At 33.4% G+C, this 21,391-nt stretch overlaps 1 protein-coding gene across 3 annotated transcripts in view; it reads left to right on the forward strand.

Moving 5' to 3' along the window:
* Positions 1 to 21,391, forward strand: part of LOC149806435 (trafficking protein particle complex subunit 13-like) — a 173,431-nt gene that overhangs the window by 148,078 nt on the left and 3,962 nt on the right. For all 3 annotated transcript variants that reach the window (XM_089953287.1, XM_089953278.1, XM_089953295.1), the window contains exons 7-10: positions 9,214 to 9,344; positions 13,878 to 14,079; positions 17,275 to 17,375; positions 20,923 to 21,076. In XM_089953287.1, coding sequence (XP_089809413.1) covers positions 9,214 to 9,344; positions 13,878 to 14,079; positions 17,275 to 17,375; positions 20,923 to 21,076 — 588 coding nt within the window. The remainder of the gene's footprint in view (positions 1 to 9,213; positions 9,345 to 13,877; positions 14,080 to 17,274; positions 17,376 to 20,922; positions 21,077 to 21,391) is intronic.

The following is a 21,391-nucleotide window of genomic DNA, read 5'->3' on the forward strand; positions in this document are numbered from 1 at the left end:
GTCTTGCATCTAGGGTAAAGAAGAATCTATTGATTTCTGGGAGTCAGAAGGTTTAAGGTCAAGGTCAGTGGCTGAAACAAGAAAAATGGTTTCTGTACAATAACATAAGTTTTACAATACAGAGCTGACCCAAACTTTGTGGATGGATTGCACTTAGTATAAGAAAGAAGCCTATTGATCATGGGCTCAGTGGTTGAAAGTTCAAGGTCGCTCTGAAAAAATGAGACTGGTTTCTGTGCAAAAGTTTGAGTTGTTGATATTGAGGACTATTAAACATGGTGAAACCACTCCGGTGGACTAGTGGTTAGAGCATCCGCCTCGAATGCAATAGGTCGCAGGTTCAAACCACAGCCAAGTCATACCAAAGACTTATAAAATGGTACTAACAGCTGCCTCACTTGGCACTCAGCATTAAAAGGTTAGTGTTAAAACTGGTCGGCCTGGTGTTAGGATAATGTGATTGGGTGGGACATCATGCTACATGCATGATGCATCAGTGCTAGACATCACTATAAACTGCCACACTACAGACATCGTAATGATATGACTAAAAAATTGTTAAAGCTATGTTAAAAATCCTTATCATAATGCACACTCATTAAACATAGTGCAGGCATATAATGTGCCATTCACCATACTCTACTTTTTTGTCCTTTTGCTGTCATGATGTACTCTGTGTCCATGAGACTTGTCACTTTTGTAACTTGTATGATCTGTTTGTATTTAACTATTTCTATTTTATTCCTAAATAGTAGGTACAAGTAATCAGAATATGTAAAATTTGAAATGTGGTTTTTTGGTGTATATTTAATCACATTGTTAGTGGGTTCATAAATTATCTGGGCACAAGTTAACAAGGGAATGGTGTAGTGCCCTTAAAGCAAGGTGCTAGATGATCCAGATCACCGTATGTTTTATCACTGAAAGATATTTAAATTTCCTTTATACAGGGAAGGGTATACAATCGAATCCTAATTTTGGATAATTTTTTGATGGGCATACAAATGAATCTTAATTTTAGATAATTGTTTTGATGGGAATACAAAATGAATCTTAATTTTAGATAATTGTTTTGATGGGAATACAAAATGAAGCTTAATTTTAGATAACTGTTTTGATGGGAATACAAAATGAATCTTAATTTTAGATAATTTTTGAAGGGCAAACAAATGAATCTTAATTTTAAAAACAAAATTTGAAGGGCATACAAATGAATCTTAATTTTAGATAAATTTTTTAAAGGGCATACAAATGAATCTTAATTTTAGATAATTTGTTTGAAGGGCATACAAATGAATCTTAATTTTAGATAAAAAAAATTTAAAGGGCATACAAATAATACTTAATTTTAGATAATTTATTTGAAGGGCATACAAATGTGTATTAATTTCAGATTATTTATGAGAGCATAATTATTTAAACCTGAACATAATATAGCAAGTTTAGATTGTAAAAGTTTAAAATTTGAATACTTATTTATGAAAATGCATTTGTCTTTTCTTAAACTTATACATGTAGATGGAAATTAATTGCTATAGGTAAGCATAAAACCTGCATAAAGTATGCAAATCAAAAAAGTTTATACAGGGTGATCTGTAATTTTTGAATACCTTATATTCATTTTCATCTAGCAGGGGGAGGGGGGCATGTGAGTGAATAATTCAAGATAGAATTGATTTTTGATTGGGGGCTCATCCAAGATCTGAACTTGGGACCTCTTGCATCCCATGCGAGAATCATACCCCTAGACCAACGAGCCCCCAGTCTTATGTTACCTGTTTAGGCTCCAATAAACAGCAACACAAGAAAGAGTGAAAACAACAAGCTTTGAAAAAATTTATAAATAATTTATTTCCCTGGAAAAATAGTGTTTAAAAAATAGAAGAAAAAAGAACAGTTTTAAGAATCAAAACCAAAAAATAATATTAGAATAATCCACAAATAAAATTTTAGGAGTCCTAATAATGAAATGTTCTAATGAATTCAAGTTTGAGTCCCGATGAAGAATCCAAGATGGAAGGCGATGACGTCTGCTGTATCCTGTACTGTGTTGAAGTCTACAGTTCTTTGTAGAAACACAAGAAATAGTCCAGTGTTTGAATTAATGAAATATATTTGTTCAAGAATTCTGTATGAGCACCCAGAATATTTCCAGAGAAACGAATTAATCTTTTAGAATCCAAATAATCTGAATAAACATTAAAATGTAATTCCCAAAATGACAGAACAAAAGAAACACCTTTACATCCCAGTGTTTAGATGCCCAACTGAGAGATCTCTTTCTAAGCATCACTATTAAAACTAAGTAATGCACAATTTTGGAAATGCCTAATTGCAAAATAGAGGATCATGTTATCATGTTTACATGTAAAAAATCACATAGCTCCAGTATGACCTTGATAAAAACCAATCATTTTACTCCAAGAAATATAGTTGTGTTCTTCACTAAATACTATTTACAAGTCAAGAGTCACGTAACCAACACAGCCTCAATCTCAGCCTTATTATTCCTACAATAAAAATAAATTAAAAAAACTTGTTCACTTGGCTGTTACTAATTTTGAATTAAGGTCAGGAACCAGGTCAGCCTTACGTGTTTACATAAATGAACATTCAAGGTCAAACTATTTTCTGGAAAAAGTATTGAGTTCCTAGTAAACAGAACTACATTATTTTGACATATAATGAAATTAAAAAATAAAACGATTTTAAAACTTACAAACAATTAAATCAGATATAAATTAAATCAAATATACACTTCCCTCCATAAAGAAAAAGAAAGATTTATATGATAAAGCTTTCTTTTTACCACAGACTAATTATACATTTGGTTAAAAAGAACTCATAATAAATACAGTGTACATGAAATAATACATTGTTATACATGGGAAAGTGCATCTGCTATTAAATTATCTTTTTCCTCGATGTGCCTGATGTCAATATCATATTCCTGTAACAACAAACTCTACCTTAGTAGACTTCGATTTTTATTTTTCATCTTGCCGATGAAAGTAAGGGGTTGTGGTCCCTAAACACAATAATCGAAAAAGGAGCTGAACTAAGGTAAACTTCAAAATGTTGTAATGCCAATATCAAAGCCAAAATTCCTTCTCAATTGTTGAATAATTTCGTTGGTGCTTGTTTAGTTTCTTAGAAAAATACCACACTGGATGATCAATACCATTTTCATCTTCCTGAATCAAAACTGTTCCAACCCCAACATCACCTGCATCAACAGTTTAAATGATTGGCTGAAATTTGGAGCTGTAAGAACTGGTGCACTTTTAAGTATGGCTTTCATTGGTTCTGTCATAATATTATGTAGGACAGATGCTTTCATTGGTTCTGTCATTAATTTAGTTACGACAGATGCAGCAATTGGCTCTGTCAATACTTTATGTAGGACAAATATTCTTTGGCATAATTTTTTGTAGGACAGATGTTTCTATAACAGATTCATGTATCTGTGATTCAAAGCTGTTAAGATGCATTTCAAAAATAATTTAATATGTGGAACTACTGGTTAAAAAAAATGCAAGTCTGGTGTCTTCTTTACGAGCGACTGATTTGGAAAATACTTTTAGTGACAGTGTTGTTCTACAAAGAAGTATTGTAAAAATGTTAAAGTCAGAAGTGCCTCTTTATAACATGGTCCCTTTTATAAGGCATGGTCATGGTGCCTGATTATAACATGGTCCCTTTTATAAAGTGTGGTCATGGTGCCTCAGTATAACATGATCCCTTTGATTAGGCATGGTTATGATACCTCATTATAACATGGTCTCTTTTATAGGGTATGGTCATGGATACCATTTTTATTATTGAGTATAAAACAGTCTTTATTATAAGGTAACATCAGCTATAATGGAGACCAGTTTTATGTCTCATGTTATTGTGAGGGAATATTACATACATAAAGATATTTCTTCATACAATGGCATTTACTGCTTGGTGCAGGGTTACTAATATGTTGCATTATCCATAATTAAGACCTTTGCTTCTGGATGGTCTTATGGTTATATGGGCCTAAAATTATGTGAAAATAGTGTTTTATAGGCATTGAAGAGAGCTTGCTTTTTATTGGTGAAATTAATATGACTGAAATATATCTTGGTTATCTGTATTTACTTACATTCAGTACCTTATAAAAATAGAATTGTCCCTATGCATTAGCCTCAGCCAAGGCGATACTAAGATACTGTCAGTTTGTCAGTCAGTCAGTTTGTTCATCTGTCAATCCATCTGTGATGGAGAGGATAGAATAGGTTGCTATTTTCTTATCAAACTATACAGAAGAATACATTACTGTTACACTAGTGTAATCTTTTTATGAATATGCATTTTCATCTCTTTGCCTGTGATGGGATTTAGTACATTCACCATTTTTTCATTCATTTGTTTGTTATGCCCTCAATATCTCAAATCTTATTTCACCTACACTTATTAACTTTAGTACATGTATTTGGATGCATCTTAGGGAGAGTAACTTAGCCATACCCAAACTAGGTCACCTTGAATTAATTTTATTGCTTGAGTGATTATTGTACTCTGGTCAAATTGCAACACACTTCTGGCTTATGGATTGATGGTGTCCATCCATCTGGCTGATATCAACTCTCAAGTATGGGTTTGCATTTTGTTGATTTCCTCAGATAATTTACTCATTGACTCATTTACTCATCTAAGTTTGTTTAGATATCTCATGTGGAATACTGCACTGAAAGTGTAAGTTGGTCAATATGCCCAGTATTTCAATGTTCATTGATTTCAGTTAATTTTTTAGATAATTTCTGAGGTAGTATTGCATATCAAGTCACATGATTTGGTAAGTAATTGCATCATAAGGAATACTACATCAATCAGTGAAAAATAGGTAACTGTGATCTATATTCCTTAATTCATTGCTTTGTGTTACCTCAGTTTCTCTCAGGGTTTGTTTTCAGGTCATTTTTTTAGACACTGTCGCTTATGTAGCCCCTCCACAATATAATTAGATATGTAGCATGTACTACTATCCTTTTCATTAAAAATTGGTCACTGATGTGTATTTTATGATCCAATAATTTTGTTTACCTTTGCATTAACTCATTTTCTCAGGTACTTTTGACTATGGAGTCACATAACTTTGTATGTAATTGTGTCATGATGATGATTATTGTTGAGAATAGTTTTCAACACTTGCAAAATGAAACTCACAGAATGAAATGGGGAAATATTACATTGTAAAATATTTTGTACTGGATTTTGTGTATTGTCCTTAAAAATTTAAATGAAAAAATGATTTTGACCTTAAAATTTAATATGAGAACACAGTGGCAATGATAATTTCACAGTAATAAAAAAATTGGTTTGTTGTGACATTTTTATCGCATAACAATGAAACAGAGGTAATCTATTGTACACTCCTCTTCTCTCCCTCCGGCGTTGACATCCACAGATAAAAATAAATATGTACACCCTCACTGAATTCAGGCATTCTTTATTCCTGGATCCCAGGCAGCAGTGTTGTGAGGGGCTAAATATGTAGTTGTACATTCTTGGTCAAGGTTTTGCATTCAGCTCTGGTGCTTTTGCAAATGGTATAAATACTGTTTTACCTGGAATCTTGAAACTTGGTGAGGTGATGCATCATGCTTCACTGACTTTGGTTAAATTGTATGGTTTAAGTTTATTTCTTGGGCTCAGTTTATGATAGAATCATCAAACTTTGTGATTGTCTGTATCTTTGTTAGTTAGGTCATTGTGACATACATTTTACATTTTACTGTCTTATGTTAAGCTTTTGCATTTAACCTAAAATCAACTTGATTTTTTTCACCCAGTATATATACTGTTATACCTAGATTAATAAAACTTGATGGAATTCATCTTGATCAGTACTGCACCCTCATCATTTTTGCTGAAAAATGGCATTAAACTGCACCCCACACCCAAAAATGACCATTTTACTCAGGTTACATTTTTTGTTTGTTGTTCATTTCTGAAGCACTGTTCATGCTGGATTCATGAAATTGATGATAATGTGCATCTTTATTACTATCATACCTTTACAACAAAAGAGGTGCATTGTGACCTATATTGGTTAAGTTTTTGTATTTAATTCATGACAGCATGAGGTTTCAGCACATTATATGCATACTGTGCTACCTAGAAGCATAAAGCTTGATAGGGTCAACATTCTTTATGCAAAGAAAGGTTTGTGACCAATATTTCATGCTCAATAAATTCAAATTTTGTGCTACAATTTATTTCTTGGGTGCTTTTTATGTTCCAGATTAGAAACTTTATAATTGGATACATCTCTATTACTACTACAAATTTAAAACCAAACAAGGTTACTGCAACATACATTTTATGCTTTACTAACACAGGTTAAGGATTTGTTTTTGTGATAACATATATTCACTATGCAAGACCTATATACATCCTACCCTACTCAGAAGGCTCTTTGTGATCAGGGCAATTAGAAGTGGGAATAACTATGTGTATTCAATGGTAAACTTTCCATATTAATGATTATGGTCTATATATTCTGATATGTTACCATCAGCGGATTATCTGTGTATTGTAATGTGAATGAGTATAGGATTTAGGGGAGTGAACTGCATGTTGCATGCTTTTCATATGAGGCCTCACTTGATGTGATTAAACAGGTAATTATTGATACATGAACTAAGGACAGCTGGTTGTCACTCCAGGGTTACTGATGTAGTGGGACTTTTCACCCAGTAAAATCTGACTTCTAGGAGTGGACAATGATAATAAGAACAATGATTTAAAAAATTCATACAGAATCAGTTTTTTTCAGTGTTATAATAAAGAATGTTCTTTATTGTTTTATGCCTTATACAGTTACAGTAGATAGTTTGTTTTACAATATGTCCGTAAAATATTGACTATACAGTAGGTAGTTTGTTTTACAATATGTCCGTAAAATATTGACTATACAGTAGGTAGTTTGTTTTACAATATGTCCGTAAAATATTGACTATACAGTACGTAGTTTGTTTTACAATATGTCCGTAAAATATTGACTATACAGTAGGTAGTTTGTTTTACAATATGTCCGTAAAATATTGACTATACAGTAGGTAGTTTGTTTTACAATATGTCCGTAAAATATTGACTATACAGTAGGTAGTTTGTTTTACAATATGTCCGTAAAATATTGACTATACAGTAGGTAGTTTGTTTTACAATATGTCCATAAAATATTGACTATACAGTAGGTAGTTTGTTTTACAATATGTCCGTAAAATATTGACTATACAGTAGGTAGTTTGTTTTACAATATGTCCGTAAAATATTGACTATACAGTAGGTAGTTTGTTTTACAATATGTCCGTAAAATATTGACTATACAGTAGGTAGTTTGTTTTACAATATGTCCGTAAAATATTGACTATACAGTAGGTAGTTTGTTTTACAATATGTCCGTAAAATATTGACTATACAGTAGGTAGTTTGTTTTACAATATGTCCGTAAAATATTGACTATACAGTAGGTAGTTTGTTTTACAATATGTCCGTAAAATATTGACTATACAGTAGGTAGTTTGTTTTACGATATGTCCGTAAAATATTGACTGTACAGTAGGTAGTTTGTTTTACGATATGTCCGTAAAATATTGACTATACAGTACGTAGTTTGTTTTACAATATGTCCGTAAAATATTGACTGTACAGTAGGTAGTTTGTTTTACAATATGTCCGTAAAATATTGACTGTACAGTAGGTAGTTTGTTTTACAATATGTCCGTAAAATATTGACTGTACAGTAGGTAGTTTGTTTTACAATATGTCCGTAAAATATTGACTATACAGTAGGTAGTTTGTTTTACAATATGTCCGTAAAATATTGACTATACAGTGCCACTTAGTTCAGAGTTCAAATTTTAAAATAATTGAAAGTTCAAATATAAAGATAAAAGATTGCCTAAGTAAATCTTTTGTTAGAAAAGGGGCCAAGATCACTTTAGTCTGAATTTATTTTATGCAAGCTATTGTTTACAATGGCTACTGGAAAATAGTGAAAGTAGACACCAGCTGTAGATGGGGTTTGTGGTTTAATGCCGTTTTTCAGCATATGGTGGCCAGTATATTTTGTAGAGAACGAACCTGGGAAAACCACAGGGAAAACCACTGTCCCACTGGAAGATACTGGTAAGCTAGCTTTCTCGTATATCAATGTTGGCTGAGCTGAGACTCGAACCTCCATGGACAGAGGCAAGATGTCAGTGATCTGTAGAGGTGTGCACCTTAGATCACTCGGACACCAAGGACCACAGTGAGCTGTAAAATTTTAAAAAATGTACAATCTGGTTTTATTGTGTAACAGCCAAAGCAATTATAAATATCACTAATTTTAAAATTCTTGTAAAAAGAATAGGCTTGTACATCCATTTAACTGTATTAACAAAAACTTGTTATTTATTGTTAATTTTTATTAACTAAGTCTGCACTCAGTAACCCCTCTTTCAATCACAAAACATCCATTTAAAAATAAATGAAACACCCACTGCCTAGAAAGTTGGCAGATATGTTTGTGGGTGAAACTTTCTTTCTCATCTGCATTTAACTCCTCTACATTTAACATATGATATCCAGCATGAGGAGGGATGTGTCTGTTACCTTATTTGTCAATAATTATATTTTCCTTTTTTGAATGAATGTAGTGGTTTTACAATATGGGCCTGAGACAAATTCATTTTACATATTCAAACTGTACACTTCTATTTAAAAGATAAGTACATTTGGAGAGTATGCATTTAATTCATCAATAAAGTAACAACTGTATTACAAAAGAACAAACTTTAGTAAACACTTGAGTGTTTATAGGCAGCATGATTTTAAGTAAAGGAGGGTCTGCAATACAAGCTAAATTTTCTGTCTGTATGTATATATGGTAATTAAATGAAACTTGTTCCCTGCTTCTTGCACTGTCATCTACAAGAAGTACAAATAGAATTACAATATGAGAACCCAACTGATCATCCTAATGACTCTTTAGGTTTCTTTGCTCTGCATTGTTGATAGCAAACAAAATGATCACAAGGTCAAAGTAACATGTTTTATTCTTAATTATTTGTATTTTAAATTAAATGTTTTAGATTATTTCAGTTATATGAGACACTTTGAAGAATCCTTTTACCATTTTCATTCTAGTACACGCTTCTGATCTTACTGTCTGTTCTTTGGTCTGTCTGTTTACAGTCAGATGATGTGTACCTGGAGGCTCAAATCCAGAACATCACCCAAGGGCCAATCTATATGGATCATGTGAGCCTGGAGGCCTCCCCTCATTACAAGGCTAAGGAACTCAACACAAGGGAAGGCAAACAGGGGTAAATTCTAAAAATATAAACATATGACCGATCTAAAGGTACTACAACTCCAACTTTCTTAATGCTATAAGAATTAACCACAGGCTACTCAATTTTGTAACATTGTCATGTTCCATTTTTAACTGCTCCAGTGGCCTAGTGGTTAGAGCATCCACCTCGAATGCGGAAGGTCGTGGGTTCGATCCCCAGCCGAATCATACCAAAGACTTACAGAAATGGTACCAAATGCTACCTCACTTGGTGCTCAGCATTAAGTGTTAGTGTTAGGATTGGTTAGCCTGGTGTCAGGATAATGTAACTGGGTGGGACATCATGTCACATGTCAGTGGCATGATACCCCAGTGCTAGACATCACTATAAACTGCCACACTGCAGACTTTGTAGCGATATGACTAAAAAATGGTTAAAAGTTACATTAAAAATCCAAATCACACACACATATTCCATTTTCATTAGTTTGCTTGTTTATTGTTTTCTTTCCTATCCTTTGTTTACTAGACTTTGCCCACAGTTATGTTTGTAATATAGTACTTGCATACCCTCCCATTTGTTTGTAGCCCCCTATTGATTTTTAAAACAAAAAGCATCAAAGATATAAAAATGCAGAAGACTGTGTCATTTCATTAATTGATTTATAATTTTCTAACCTGATTGTCTCTGAGGGGTCCCTAATACTATCAAAATATTAGTGTTTCAACACAAACAGATGCTCCTGATGTAAACAATCAAACAGACTGCTCGCCGTTCATGTCTTCTTTCTTGAATAGTCTATTTCAGAGAAACTATGTTGAATGCATCCAGTATATACAATGTCTAGTTTTAATATTTCTACAGCAAATTAAACAATAAATAGGAGGTAGTGTTCTATACATGTGTTCAAAGAGATGTAAATCCAAAATGTATGGAATCATTGAGATTTTCAAAGACAGCAAACTACAACATATCTGTTGCTTGAAAAGAGACTGACCCAAGCAAATATGGCAACCTTGTTGCTAAAGAAACTCTTTTGATTTAAAACATCAACAAGCTGACAGGCAACAGCCAGGTTAGAAATGATATATCAATGAATGAAATGAATTTTTATGCATTTTCTGTAGCCTTAATGCTTTCTGTTTTTAAACTCGATAGGGGCATACAAACAAATGGGATGGTGTGAGAATACTATAGTACACCATGTATTATATTTTTGTCAAAAACCATACATACGGATAATGACTTGAATCAAGTTTTAAAGTTGCTTACTCTATAGTATTCCAAATGTGAGGATTTGTAACTCTTCTAACTGCGAGTGTGGTATGGTCTGGCATGAATCTTGCATCTTATATCATGTGTTCTTTAACATTTATTACTCATAAATACCAGTAACATTTACCTGAATTTGACAGAAAGCAGCCTGGCATTAAGGTCTTAAAAATGTGGACAAATTATGCTTTTTGCTTTTTCTGGAAAAGGAAAACATTTAAAACAGTCATTGACAATTTGATATGATCCAACTTCAAGGTCTAACTGTTTTGTTCCAAAGATGTTGATCTATCACCAAAATGTAGCCATCAGTACTGCAAGACAGTTCAGCCACTACAACACCAAATGTATCAATCAGTAATGCAAGACAGTACAGCCACTACAACACCAAATGTACCAATCAGTACTGCAAGACAGCACAGCCTCTACAACACCAAATGTAGCAATCAGTAATTCAAGACAATACAGCCTCTACAACACCAAAATGTAGCCATCAGTACTGCAAGACAGTACAGCCTCTACAACACCAAATGTATCAATCAGTAATGCAAGACAATACAGCCTCTACAACACAGAATGTAGCAATCAGTAATGCAAGACAATACAGCCTCTACAACACCAAAATATAGCAATCAGTACTGTAAGACAATACAGCCTCTACAACACAAATACCACTTCACAAATAAAAACCAGAATAAGCTAAATGCATATCTGTGCTGAGGTAAATTATCATGGCGTTTCAAGGCCTTTCAGTTTTGATTTTTGGATTCCTACACATTCTTTTTGGTTATTAAAGCATCGGTTCATTTTAGTGACTCTTTCAGCATGTTACTTTGTACTGGAGGTGACTTTTAAAAATCATGAAATAAATTGTTGTAAGCATGATCTGAAAAATCATGCAGGCAAAAACAAATATCCGCAAAATTATTACTTAATTGAAAATACAACTTATTGAAGGGCAAAAAATCCTTTTTTGTGATTGGAATAGTAGCTTAATTTTTTTAATCACTTTCATCATTGATCATTACACACCTGATTACTCCAGATGCACTCATGCTCATTACACACCTGATTACTCCAGATGCAGTCATGATCATTACACACCTAATTACTCCAGATGCACTCATGCTTATTACACACCTGATTACTCCAGATGCACTCATGCTTATTACACACCTGATTACTACAGATGCACTCATGCTTATTACACACCTGATTACTCCAGATGCACTCATGATCGTTACACACCTGATTACTCCAGATGCACTCATGATCGTTACACACCTGATTACTGATTACTCCCGAGTGGCCGAGTGGTCTAAAGCGTTCGCCGTTACGGATCACTGCCATCTCACCTCTGTCTGCGCCGGTTCGAGTCTCAGATTCAGCCAATGTAGATATGTGAGAAAGCATGCCAGTAGCTTCTCGTGGGTCGGTGGTTCTTTCCGGGGTTTTCCCGGGTTCTTCCTCCACCATTAATACTGGCCGCCATATATGGCCTATCGTGTGCTGAAAAATGGCGTTAAACCCCACAACAACAACTCCAGATGCACTCATGCTTATTACATACCTGATTACTCCAGATGCACTCATGCTTATTACACACCTGATTACTACAGATGCACTCATGCTTATTACACACCTGATTACTCCAGATGCACTCATGATCGTTACACACCTGATTACTCCAGATGCACTCATGATCGTTACACACCTGATTACTCAAGATGCATTCATGATCATTACACGCCTGATTACTCCAGATGCACTCATGATCATTACACACCTGATTATTCCAGATACACTCATGATCATCACACACCTAATTACTCCATATAGGCTCATGATCATTACACACCTGATTACTCCAGATACACTCATTATCTTTACACACCTGATTACTCCAGATACACTCATGCTCATTACACACCTGATTACTCTAGATACACTCATGATGAATTTACAAATTGACATTTATTTGTTTTAATGACTTTAACTAAGTTTTACTAATTTAAACCCAGCAATAATATTGGTCTTTAACCAGACTTATAAAGTTTGATGAGTTATAATGTTTACTCCAAACACAAATATTCTGAACTATATTTCAAGGGTTGTAGAATATGAATAAAATTCTTCATGTTTGTCTTATATCCAAATACACTGTATATTATCTTTTATAGGATTTCACCATATCAGCCTTATATCCAATTACACTGTATATTATCTTTTATAGGATTTCACCATGTCATCCTAATATCCAATTACACTATGTATTTTTTTATAGGATTTCACCATGTCTGCCTTATATCCAAGTACACTGTATATTATCATTTATTAGATTTCACCATATCAGCCTTATATCCAATTAGACTATGTATTATTTTTTTTATAGGATTTCACCATGTCTGCCTTATATCCAAGTACACTGTATATTATCTTTTATACGATTTCACCATATCAGCCTTATATCCAATTAGACTATGTATTATTTTTTTTATAGGATTTCACCATATCATCCTTATATCCAGTTATACTGTTTGTTATTTTTTAAAGTTCACAATGTCTGCTTTATTTCTCAGTTCACTGTTTATTATTTTTTATTGTTCGAATGTCTGCCTTATATCCCAGTACACTATATATATTTTTTATAGTTGACAATGTCTGCCTTTTATCTCAGTACACTGTTATTTTTTTATAGTTCACAATGTCTGCTTTATATCCCAGTACACTGTTTATTATTTTTTAAAGTTCACAATGTCTGCTTTATTTCTCAATTCACTGTTTATTATTTTTTATTGTTCACAATGTATGCCTTATCTCCCAGTACACTCTATTATTTTTTATAGGATTTCACCATGTCTGCCTTCTATCCAAGTACACTGTATATTGTTTGTGTAGGAATTCACTATGTCCACCTTATATCCAAGTATATTGTGTATTAACTTTTATAGGATTTCACCATGTCTGCCTTATATCCAAGTACACTGTAAATCATTTTTTTAATAGGATTTCACCTTGTCTGACTTATATCAAGTACACTGTATATTATTTGTGTAGGAATTCACTACGTCTGCCTTATATCCAAGAACATTGTGTATTAATTTTTATAGGATTTCACCATGTCTGCCTTATATCTAAGTACACTTTTTATTATTTTTTTTAGGATTTCACCATGTCTGCCTTTTTGTATAAGTACACTAATGTATTATTTTTTTGTATTATTTTTTTAAAATAATAGTTCACAATGTCTGCCTTATATCCCAGTACACTGTTTATTACTTTTTTTTATAGGAATGATGTAGTATTTGGCAAGGTGGATTACTTGAACCCCAATGATATACGTCAGTACTTATATTGCCTGTGTCCCCAGCCAGAACTGTACAATGACAGTCACGTTCTCAAAGGGGTCACTAACATAGGCAAACTGGACATTGTGTGGAAGACAAACATGGGAGAGAAAGGCAGGCTGCAGACTAGTCAGCTTCAGAGAGTGGTAGGTTATATATACTTGGGTAAAATTTCTAAGTAGTTTTATTGATTGAGATTTGTACAGCAAGGTGTTTTGTTCGGCTTATAAATGAACAAAATTATGTCAAATTGCAGATAGAAGAATCCATACCTCTTTGGTCAACGATTTGCTGTCATCATTGTTTCGATGTCATATCAATCTTGCAACTATATGAAACCATGAATGAACGAGTTCTAATATAAACAGAACATTATACACAAATTGATTGCTTAGGGGGGTGGGGTTGTTACAGAAGTGTTTACATAGCACATATGCCATAGATAAAGCACATATCCTAATGAAAACATAAATCACAACGAAAGTATAGGTCATATTGTGTGATGTTAACAGCCAGAACGTGCCTGGCTTGTAGTCTAGTCCAAAAATTTTGCTGTTCTTATTACCATTGTTTTTGATTTCTGTGATGATTAAGCATAACAGTAGAATCCAGTAGATGATCACTGCACAGAAAGAATAAAAAATAATTATTAAAAAAATTATTAAACATCAACATCTATATTTTACTAGTAATGATTTATTTTATCAGAAACACTTGAATAATTACTATGTGACTCTACAGAAAGAAACAGATTTTGCCCCTTGTGGACAGGCTTTACATAAGAAATATAAATGTGATTAAGAATTGGGGTAAATGAATGTTTCTTTCATTAGTAGGTTTCTCTTATATAGATATGTCTGCTTAGACAGGTTTAAAGGGAAGTCTCATTTACACATCTGCCTTCTTTTGGTCTTTTGAAGTTCAATAACAGATGGCAGAGACCTGTCTTTTAGTAGATGTGTTTGTAGAGACCACTTTTGCTCTTGTTTCAAGATGGCTGCTGAAGACAGATTTAACTATTCACTTAATTAAGATAAGAATTCTTCCTCAGAATGGGAATCACAGTAGCTCAGTTGGTAAAACATCAGACTTGTAATTTCAGGGTCACAGGTTCAAAGCCCATGCAGGTCAGCCTAGCTTAGCTGTCTCGGTGTGTCTTTCAGAACTTCACTTAGCTCCCATTTCCTCAGCAAGATATAGCCATTAATATGTATAAAGTGCCATTAAAACCAACAATGGAAACTTCCTCACAACACTATAGTCTGACAGGGGTATGATTTTCCAAAAAATGGAAAACAAACATTGTTGACTCTGATTCCACAGCCATTGCTTCCAGAAAAGCTACATGCATATATTTCTGCCTACTGATATAGGAGAAAAATGGAGTGCTAATAAAGTTTAAACCATTTTACATATTGACTGGGATAACTAACTCATAGACCATAGTTTAAACCATTTTACATATTGACTGGGATAACTAACTCATAGACCATAGTTTAAACCATTTTACATATTGATTGGGATAACTAACTCATAGACCATAGTTTAAACCATTTTACATATTGATTGGGATAACTAACTCATAGACCATAGTTTAAACCATTTTACATATTGATTGGGATAACTAACTCATAGACCATAGTTTAAACCATTTTACATATTGATTGGGATAACTAACTCATAGACCATAGTTTAAACCATTTTACATATTGACTGGGATAACTAACTCATAGACCATAGTTTAAACCATTTTACATATTGATTGGGATAACTAACTCATAGACCATAGTTTAAACCATTTTACATATTGACTGGGATAACTAACTCATAGACCATAGTTTAAACCATTTTACATATTGATTGGGATAACTAACTCATAGACCATAGTTTAAACCATTTTACATATTGATTGGGATAACTAACTCATAGACCATAGTTTAAACCATTTTACATATTGATTGGGATAACTAACTCATAGACCATAGTTTAAACCATTTTACATATTGATTGGGATAACTAACTCATAGACCATAGTTTAAACCATCTTACATATTGATTGGGATAACTAACTCATAGACCATAGTTTTTGACACTAGACATATCATGGGTAATAGCTGGCAGTAAAATCATTCATTGTATATATTAGCATTGTTTTTGTAAATGTTCAGGTTACTATAGGGCTTTTTTTCTTCTTCTTCAAACCCATAAATTTGTAGTGTATCATTTTATGAATAAATGTATATCAAGGGGACAGACTACTTTTGCCTTACTTTGGGGAAAAACCTCAGGAAGAATCAGTTTACATTAAAACTGAAAGAAAGTGTTTGAGTTTGTAATCATTCAGAAATTAAAATATTTAATTCTTCTGAATTATTATATTGCATGGTCCATTGATTTGGGGGAATTCAGTGAATTTAGCATAATTGTAACATAAAAATTGTATGCATTGCTCACATATATTTTATGTTGATTTTAGATTTTTCATAATGAGGTAATGAAATGTAGTACATGTAGTCTGAAATTCTTTTTAATCACAATGGTTGTAAAAGTATTGTGGCTACTGATGATATCATCTCTTAAACAATTTTCTTTTCCCATTTAGGAAATATTGTTGCCCTTACAACATCAGTTTTCTGCAAAAGAATGACTGCACTGCCAATTAATAGAAGGTCATAAAGTAGAGATTTCCTATAAAAAAAGTGATGTCATCAATGGCATCATAATTTACTAATCATATCATTTTCAGCTGTACAGTAAGCACCTATTTTACAAAACTAGATTACCGGAAATATAAACATGAAATTAAGAAAAGTGGTTTGTATATGTTTATTGGGAGCAGGTGCCCTTTTTATGTCACTGTTTATGTATCACTGTATTGTCCTGTCTTGAGGGATATTTGTTTATTCAAAGGTCACCAAGGAAAGGATTTACTGCAGGTTATTCATAACATTATCCATTATCTGACAGCTGGATTTATATGACAGTTGGATAAGAATGTTTTCCAAGAATTTACAGAACTATATTGTACATAAATGGGATATTTGGATTTGGCCAGTGATTAAATAAGAAAAAAATATTCTGCCCAACAAACTTTCTTCATTCCTGCATGCCTGGCAGTCCAAAATCAGCAAGTTTCTGAGCAGAACTCTAGTTTTTTTAAATATGTAATATTTGTTTCAATAGTTGTTTTGACAGAATTCCAGTAGCTTAGGAATAAAGGTATTTTATCAAAGCTGCCAAATGCTGAAAATAACCAATTCAGAAATTTTATTAAATATTGTAAAGGACAGTAGATTGGGCATGTGTGTTTGTCTTTATAAAAATTTATTTTCCATCTTCAGGCCCCAGGTTATGGAGATATCAGGGTAACAGTGGAAGAAGTGCCTGACACTGTTCCCTTGGAGACCACATTCAGAGTACTTTGTAGGATAACAAATTGCTGGTAAGTAGGCCATGATATTTTATGTTTCGATTGTATCCTTTACCATATTTACTCGATTATAGGTCAAGTCCATCTGCAAACAGCATAGATCCTGATCTGCCACGGCATAATGTACCTGTATATCATGGTCTGTGTTGTTTGTTCTACTTATTACTCCTTACAGACTGCATAGACCCAGATCTCCCAGCACATAATGCACTGGCAGATCTGGGCCAGTGAAGGATGCAGGTGGACTTATCATATAAATGAGTACATTTGGTACATTGATGGCATAGATATTAATGATTGCATGAGTGCTTATTCTACATTAAATTTGTGAAATGTGTTCAATATTATAATTGTTTAATATTGCTTTTATTGATTGAGTTTCTTTAATTTTTACATTTGATTTACATTAATTTGAAATTCTATTTATTACACAACCACAGAGACTTTGTTACTTACTGAAATCACAGTGTGACAGAGTTGTTATGTCACAGTATGAGATAGTTTCTTATAAATTTGAGAATGTGTGATGAAACTGATTACTGTTAATTATTTCTGTGGGTTTGAAATTTCATGCTTTTTTTCATGTGTCAGAAAAGAGAGGTCCGCTTGGAACAGATTGGACTTTCACAATTTGGTCAGGAGTTGGGACAGTTTTCATCAACCCAATTGTTAGCATGCAAATGGACAAAACTTGTGAATAATATGCTTTTATGAGATGTGGCATGATGTGATTGTTGCCACAATAAGAGATTTTAATATCAGCTTTACAGAACATACATATGTCCCTTTAAATTTGATTGCAACTGCTGAAATTCCATTTCTGTCCATCACAAACTTTGGGTGATTTTGCAGTTGCATGGACTTTGGTGTTGTTTGGATTTTGGTGTGCTGGCATTAGGAGATGACACTTGTTAGATACCTTGACACCAAAGTCCCAGTTTGATGCCACATTCACTCTTGCGTACTCCAACCATAATCAATTAACATCCTTAATCCTATTCAAAGTACTTTTGATTATACATTATATGAACTCTAATCCATCTTGACAACTTTAAGCACCAAAGGAGAAGATACCTTGCAGATAGAATCCATCTTGACAACTTCAAACAATGAAGTCAGTCAACCCTGCTTACAGGATCAAAAGGTGAAATTAGCTACTAAACTGTCTTGCCCTGCTTACCAAACAAATTGGCTTTTGTTTGTTTGACATTAAGAAAATTTTGAGTAATATTGGTAAATGAAACCTTGATACATCACTTGTTTTATCTTCAAAAATGGTTATTAGCGCAAAAATTTAGAATGAGTATCAAGAAGTTTTAGTAAGAAATTACATATTTAGTTAGATCTTCTAGGGAAAAAATATTTTCTCAATACATTGTAAATAACAATATACATGTATGATGAAAATATCAATTAAAATGTAAGCAATGCCTACTGGTGACAATACTTTAAGAAATTAACACCAATTAGTAAATTTTGTCAAGTGAAATTCATGTTTCAGTTTTATCTTTTAATTTGGTTTCAGTGAAATCATCATACAACATCATATAGGTCAGAAAAATGGGCAGCAATTGTATATGTTAGATTGTGCACTGCAACAAAATTGCAGAGAAGTACTTTATTTCCTCTGGCACTGTCTGTTGGATTGTTTAAACATGTTAGTTACTTTTGGGGTTGATCTCGGCAATCATGCATTGTCCCAGTGCTGGTTGGTTTTGTCCATCAGCTGGGATGTTTGAAATTTTGTTTTCCTGGGCTTTACTCACTTCACAGAGATCTTTATAAAGGACTTTTAGAAAAGTACATGTTCTGGCGAGTCTGTGTGTTCATGGTCCACTTATTTTCAGTAGCCATAATTGCCTTGAGGCATCTGTAAGCATTATTACGTAACTGCTGCCAGGGTACTAGTTCCCTGTTTTATCCAAGTTTGGGAGTGGACCATTCAGTTTCATGTGTAAATAGAGATTTTATGCTAAATGTTAAGTCATTTTCAAAGAGATAAAGGAAAGAGTAAATAAATTCATTTCTATACAGATTATAGTGTACGGTAATGTTGCACCATGAACTAGCCCAGTGGACACTTTCCCACCTCAGACTGTCAGTGTCCCTCTAAATTTAATCATTATACAGGGACAAGAATAGAAAAAGGTCCCATGGACTGCTCAGTCATATGCATCCCTACAGTGTATGCTGATATCTATGCCTTTGTACTTGTGCACAGCAAAAATCAGAAAGTGTGATTATAACATCAAACTCCTCGACCCCTGCAGCTTAAATGGTTACATTCCAAAGTCAAGTCAAGGTCCAAATTCAATACATGTACTGTACCCTACTTTACTGTATGATGTCAGCTGTCCATGTACACTGTACATTTCAATGGTGTAAAGCTGACATCTGTATTATGGATAATAAAGAAAATGATTATGTCATTTTCTAAGCATATTGGTAATGCTATAGTTATAATTAGACTCCAAAAACTTGAATAAAACACCAAGACTTAACTTTCCAATGTAGAATGACAACAGTTGAAAAATTTGTCTGAGCTCAATACTGAGTAGATACTTTATGTACACTGTATCTGTGTATCTTACAGTGTAGGAGCCAATTTAGTAGAAAATCTTGTCTGTATAGCATAGAAGTGTTGAATGACCATGACAGTTTGGTATATCATGAAATGTTGTCTGTGTATTATAGGTGGGTAGTGACCATGACATTGTGGTGTATTAGGAAATCTTGTCTGTGTATTATAAGTGGGTAGTGACCTTGACATTTTGGTGTATTAGGAAATCTTGTCTGTGTATTATAAGTGTGTAGTGACCTTGACATTTTGATGTATTAGGAAATCTTGTCCTTGTAACATAGTGTAATGACCATGACATTTGGGTGTATTAGGAATTCTGTAAAATAGTTCGATAATGAAAATGAAATTAGGCATATTTGGAAATGCTATGCAACATAGTATGGTAATGACCATGAAATTTGTGTGTATCAGGAAGTCTTTTCTGTGTAACATGTGATGGTAATAACCATGAAATTTGTGAGTATCAAGAAGTCTTTTCTGTGTAACATGTGAGGGTAATGACCATGAAATTTGTGTGTATCAGGAAATCTTTTCTGTGTAACATGTGAGGGTAATGACCATGAAATTTGTGTGTTATCAGGAAGTCTTTTCTGTGTAACATGTGAGGGTAATGACCATGAAATTTGTGTGTATCAGGAAGTCTTTTCTGTGTAACATGTGAGGGTAATGACCATGAAATTTGTGTGTATCAGGAAATCTTTTCTGTGTAACATGTGAGGGTAATGACCATGAAATTTGTGTGTATCAGGAAGTCTTTTCTGTGTAACATGTGAGGGTAATGACCATGAAAATTGTGTGTATCAGGAAGTTTTTTCTGTGTAACATGTGAGGGTAATGACTATGATGAGTACATTCAGATCCCCTGTATTTAATTTTTTTCACATCTAGATGATTTTAGAGCATAACAAATTTGAGTGGCAAAGTAAGTAACTTGATACAGTTTTGTAAATTTGTTAGACTTTAACTTTCTTGTTACAGCGAAAGATCCATGGACTTGACGCTGGTGTTACAGAATAATAATTCATCAGGACTTCTGTGGTGTGGACTTTCTGGTAAGAAGCTGGGAAATCTGCCTCAAAATGACCACATAGACTTACCACTGACCATGATAACCACTGCTCCTGGACTACAGGTATAACATTGATTTGGTGTTGGTTTTTATAGCACAGCAGCACTTTTGAGGTTATATTGAGCCAAGGCAAGTGGAGTAAAGAGCTGTGCTCAAGGACACACCATGGTAACAAATGCAGCTCAATCTAATGGGCAGATAGTACTCGTACCCGTTTAGTCCAATTTTTACCCACTGATGCTATGTGATAATGAGGTCCATAAAGAATGTCTTTAATTAAAATATTTTTAATGAGGTCTCTATAGAACATTTTTAATTAATATATTTTTAATGAGGTCTATAAAGAATGTCTTTAATTCAAATATTTTTACTGAGGTC

This window comes from Sinohyriopsis cumingii, chromosome 1 (assembly GCF_028554795.1).
Source record: "Sinohyriopsis cumingii isolate HCF-2022 chromosome 1, ASM2855479v2, whole genome shotgun sequence".
Taxonomy (NCBI): domain Eukaryota; kingdom Metazoa; phylum Mollusca; class Bivalvia; order Unionida; family Unionidae; genus Sinohyriopsis; species Sinohyriopsis cumingii.